The sequence below is a fragment of the Cyprinodon variegatus genome, unplaced genomic scaffold (assembly GCF_000732505.1).
Source record: "Cyprinodon variegatus isolate N-32 unplaced genomic scaffold, C_variegatus-1.0 Scaffold1146, whole genome shotgun sequence".
NCBI classification, from domain to species: Eukaryota; Metazoa; Chordata; class Actinopteri; order Cyprinodontiformes; family Cyprinodontidae; genus Cyprinodon; species Cyprinodon variegatus.
This window is the reverse complement of record NW_015151599.1, coordinates 233284-237533: the sequence shown is the minus strand read 5'-3', so window position 1 is coordinate 237533 and position 4250 is coordinate 233284. Positions and strand designations below refer to the sequence as shown.

Here is a 4250-nt window from a genome sequence, read left to right as displayed (position 1 = left end):
CAATTGTCAAACTTTTGGTGTCGATCATTCGATTTCATCCTGGACACTACAGAAAATGGGCTTAAATTGTAAAAAACCGAACTTCTCCTTTAAGTAGGTTGTTATATTACCAGCAATTAGACAGATGGTGTAGTGGAAAAAATTGTTTGTCCACCATTAATTTTGCAAGAGCAGTCATTGTAATTTTCAAAAGTGTGAGGCAAAATGAGAATTGTTTTTTTTAAGGAATTCATCTGTAAATTATAGTTGAAATTGAGTCTTTAACAAATTGGGTCAATAACAACTCAGATGTGGATATAAAATGTTGGTTTTCCTCTGGGAATATTAGAGGCTAGGAAATCAGCCCAGGACAACCCATCATGTGTGATTTCCCCAATTCCCATTCAGACCAGTCTTGTTAGGTGCTATGATTATTCTGGCCACTAGGGCCCACTGTTGGACTGCATATCCTGCTTTTTGTCATTTGGTTGGGAGTTTGTGTTTCTCTCCTCTGCCAAATGTTATCAGTTGTGCATTAGTCAGTGTATTTAAGCCCTGTTTTTTCTTTGCTAGGCGATGAGTCTTTGTCTAGCGTCCATGCCTCTAGTGAGCTACTCTGAATTCTTTTTTGTGTTTAACTTTGCATTCTGGGACTTAAATGCTTCATGCTTTTAGACTACTTATGTTTAGGAGAATGTTTTGTTTTACCAACCTTTTTGTTTTATTTTCAGATCCTTTGAACTTTTTTCTTTAGAAATGCCCCAGGGTTTCTTCTGTGGATCTGCTTAGTTTTTTGTGAATTAACTTTTTTTTTTTTTTAGGAAAAATAAAGCATACATGAGAAGAATCTCTGCACTTGGGTATTTTCCATGTTTACATTATTTTTTGACTGCATCTAAGCTATCAAAAATGATTTTAATTTAAAAATAGATATTAAATAATACAATATAATCTACAATATTTTAAGCCATATCATTGTACAAGGTCATCAAATCAATTCAGTTTAGTCTGTAAAATCAGCTGCCTGTAGTGTCTTTAAATGTCCAACAGGTGTCAGTATTCTGTGAGACAGTTTCAAAGCAGGATCAATACAGTTTGGTCATGTGTCAAAATTCTTCAAGATGCCTCATTAACCCATCACTACTCAACCTGTGTCTGTTGCCATAGTAACACTCTCCCCAGAGCTAACCTGGTTTGGAGCAGGTTTTGTGCAGCAAACTCAGGGTGTCCTCTGTCTCTGCTCTCCTTAGAGCAATCACATTTTTTTTATTTCCTGATGTAGTCAGTACATTTTTGTTGTAGTTTTGTGCAAACAATAAAATAATCATTCACTATGTCCGTTAGACACATTAGGTGTCAAAATAAATGTTGCATGTATTTTTTTATGAGGATCTTATTAACGAATGATTGGCATTATTTGACAGAGAAATTAATATTTATAAGGAGAATGCATGCCTTCATATTCAGATATTTATCTATATGAGCCGTCCTGTTAACCTCACAATCCATCAAAGGCATCCAGACCTCATCCATCCTCACATTTATAGCATTACACACACTTATATTACATACTTAGCAGAACCTGATAGCACTGGTAATACATCGATGAATGTGATAAGAGCATTATAGAGAGAGAAAAAAGCCCAGCAGTCAAACAGCCCCAGCCCAATGTAATGGTTCCAGACTGTATATCCTCTACCTTCTAATATATTTTCTAAGGCTGATAATATAGAGTTTATCATTTATAACAGCCACATTGGCCATGTCTAAAACCATAAACCATTTAGCTACTTTATAACTTTTTATAAATTTTTGTCTATAACTTACCTATTTAAAAAAAACAACAACAGACAACTGCTTTTTGAAGCTTTACTGATTTATGGAATTCTACGTTTCAGTCACATACATTTTATGTCGTGATTCAAAAAAACTCAGCTGACAGGATATGAGATTTCTTCATACTTCACATACTTTCATACTTCAGGGTTAGGATTAGGATTCATTTGGTGATAACCACCTACTGAGCCTACTGGTAGGTAGGAGGCACAATTGATGCAATTTAGAAAATATATTACTGCAGTTCCGGTTAGGAATGTGATTTTGACCAGGAAGAATCCTATTTTAGGGATCTACAAATGGAACAGCATTTTTGCATTTTAATAAATGTAAAAATGGCCTGCCACACCAGACTGCATATAAACTTATTCCTTAACTTGAGTAGCAATCTTCTCCTTCACCATCTGTCTCTTCTTTAAAGCTGTAGTGTTGTTTCTCTGCCTTTTACACACATTATCCATGGATTTATTTCATTTCTGCAATAAAATATCTTGTTCCAGTAGTGTGAATTAGGCACATCCTGTTGCCTGTTGTCATAGTGACTTGTTGAATCTGAGCTCCCCTAATAAGGAGTTGTGAAATAAAATGGGCGCTGAGAGGCAATAAGAAAGGAAGAAAATGTTTTATTTTAGTCTGCAGAGGAGAACAACTCAAACAGTTGAACTGTTATTGTGGTGTGGTTTCCCATCTTTGCATATAAAGACAATTCTCCCACACGAACATTTGGTCTTCCCAAGAGAAACAACTTTGAGTTCATTAAAGACATAGATTTTCACTAGTCAGATAAAAAAAATTTCAAAGCAACCATCTCTTCCATTCATGGCATTAGGGAGTCATACAGTAAACATCTGAAAGGGCATGTATCTATATTTCACCCTTGTCCAGAGTTAGGAGGCGGTCTCCGTCATCTCACTCCCAGTTCCCCACATAGCTTCCAGCATAGACAGGTTCAAGGTAACTTCTAATTGGCTGAGGAAAGGCACAGTCTAATATCTCATCTCACAGGCTTTTCATAATTTCTACGAACGTGCTCAAGTCTGAACTCAGAGTTGATTAACCCAACTCACAGCAGCTTTTGTGAAAACCAAAGCTTAGAGTTTGAAACCTTAGGCTAGATCAACTCACAGTTGAGGATTTAAATTTGAGCTTGTTTTACCCACTTTGTGAAATGGACCCTGGTGTTTTCCGGGGCAGTCTCAATTACTTATACCCTACATGGCAGGATCATCTCCCCAATATTTAGGGCCTTCCCGTCCGAGAGGTCTCAATTGTTAGGACTAGTCATAGCATTAGCAAAACAAGAAGACCTGGGTTTCAGCCAGACATGAATTGCAATTAAAGGGATTATTAAAAGAAATTGTTATGAATGGTAAATGGACTGTACTTGAAACTTGGTTCACACTGACAAAAGTGACACTGCTGTACAGAGGCGCAACCAGGATTGCAGTCCTGTAAATACAGACAATGACTGGACATGCTCTGAATAGAATTAATGATGGCTGAACAGACTGAGAAAAGGCAATTGCACTTTCAGTGTGTAAACTCATCTCTGAAACACATTTACAAAAAATCACACTGGAGATTTCAGGTAAGGAAACCTGAACCTTAATACCATAACCTGATATAATGCCCTCAAATTATCCCCTCCCTGTAAACCTAACCCTGGTTAATACTTTACTTTAGACTGAGTTCTTGCAGTTTGGACAGACATTCTGTAATTTCCAGACAAACTTTCAGGTTTGTGGGCTTCTGCCACCAACTGTAAAAATGGCAGCTCCCTGCCTCTGGAGTATGGTACTACTGGAGGTATCAGCACTAAGGTAAAAGATGGGAGTCTTACCTCAATATCTTTAGTTTGCAGAGAGGAGTCTGTAGAATACCACAGAGCTCCTTTACTCCAGTATCTTTTAGGTCATTGAAGCTCAGGTCCAGCTCAATCAGCTGGGAGGGGTTGGACTTAAAAGCTGAGACCAGAGAAATACAGCTCATCTCTGTCAGCCTGCAGTCCCTCAATCTAAAAAAAAAAGTGAATACAACATTGTGAACTAAAGCAAACAGAATGCAAATTAAAGCTGAAATGATTAACCAAAAAGGACAGTAGAATCGTAGCACAAACTTTGGGTTTTTGAGAAGATTTTCATTTATTTTCCACTCTTTTGTAACTAACCCTGACATTTACCCTAAGCCTAACCGTCACCAACACATGCCGAACCCTAAATCTGACCTAAATGCACTTCATGTCTTTGTCCTAAACCCAACCCCCACCCCAAGAAAAGAACTTTACCTCATGGGGACCGATTGCTGGTCCCCAGAAGTACCTATATAGCCCCATTTACACTACCCTTGAAAAACCGATCCAGGCCGAGACCGGTCCGAGCTTGGATCGGTAACCAGGCCAAGCTCAGTTTTGACGACCGTTCACACGTCACACTTAT

At 37.9% G+C, this 4250-nt stretch overlaps 1 protein-coding gene across 1 annotated transcript in view; it reads right to left on the bottom strand.

The window, feature by feature from the left end:
• Positions 1 to 3655: 3655 nt before the first annotated feature.
• Positions 3656 to 4250, bottom strand: part of LOC107101746 (protein NLRC3-like) — a gene marked incomplete at its 3' end in the record, with an annotated part of 18304 nt that continues 17709 nt past the window's right edge. Inside the window, exon 7 of the mRNA XM_015400777.1 lies at positions 3656 to 3829. Coding sequence (XP_015256263.1) covers positions 3656 to 3829 — 174 coding nt within the window. The remainder of the gene's footprint in view (positions 3830 to 4250) is intronic.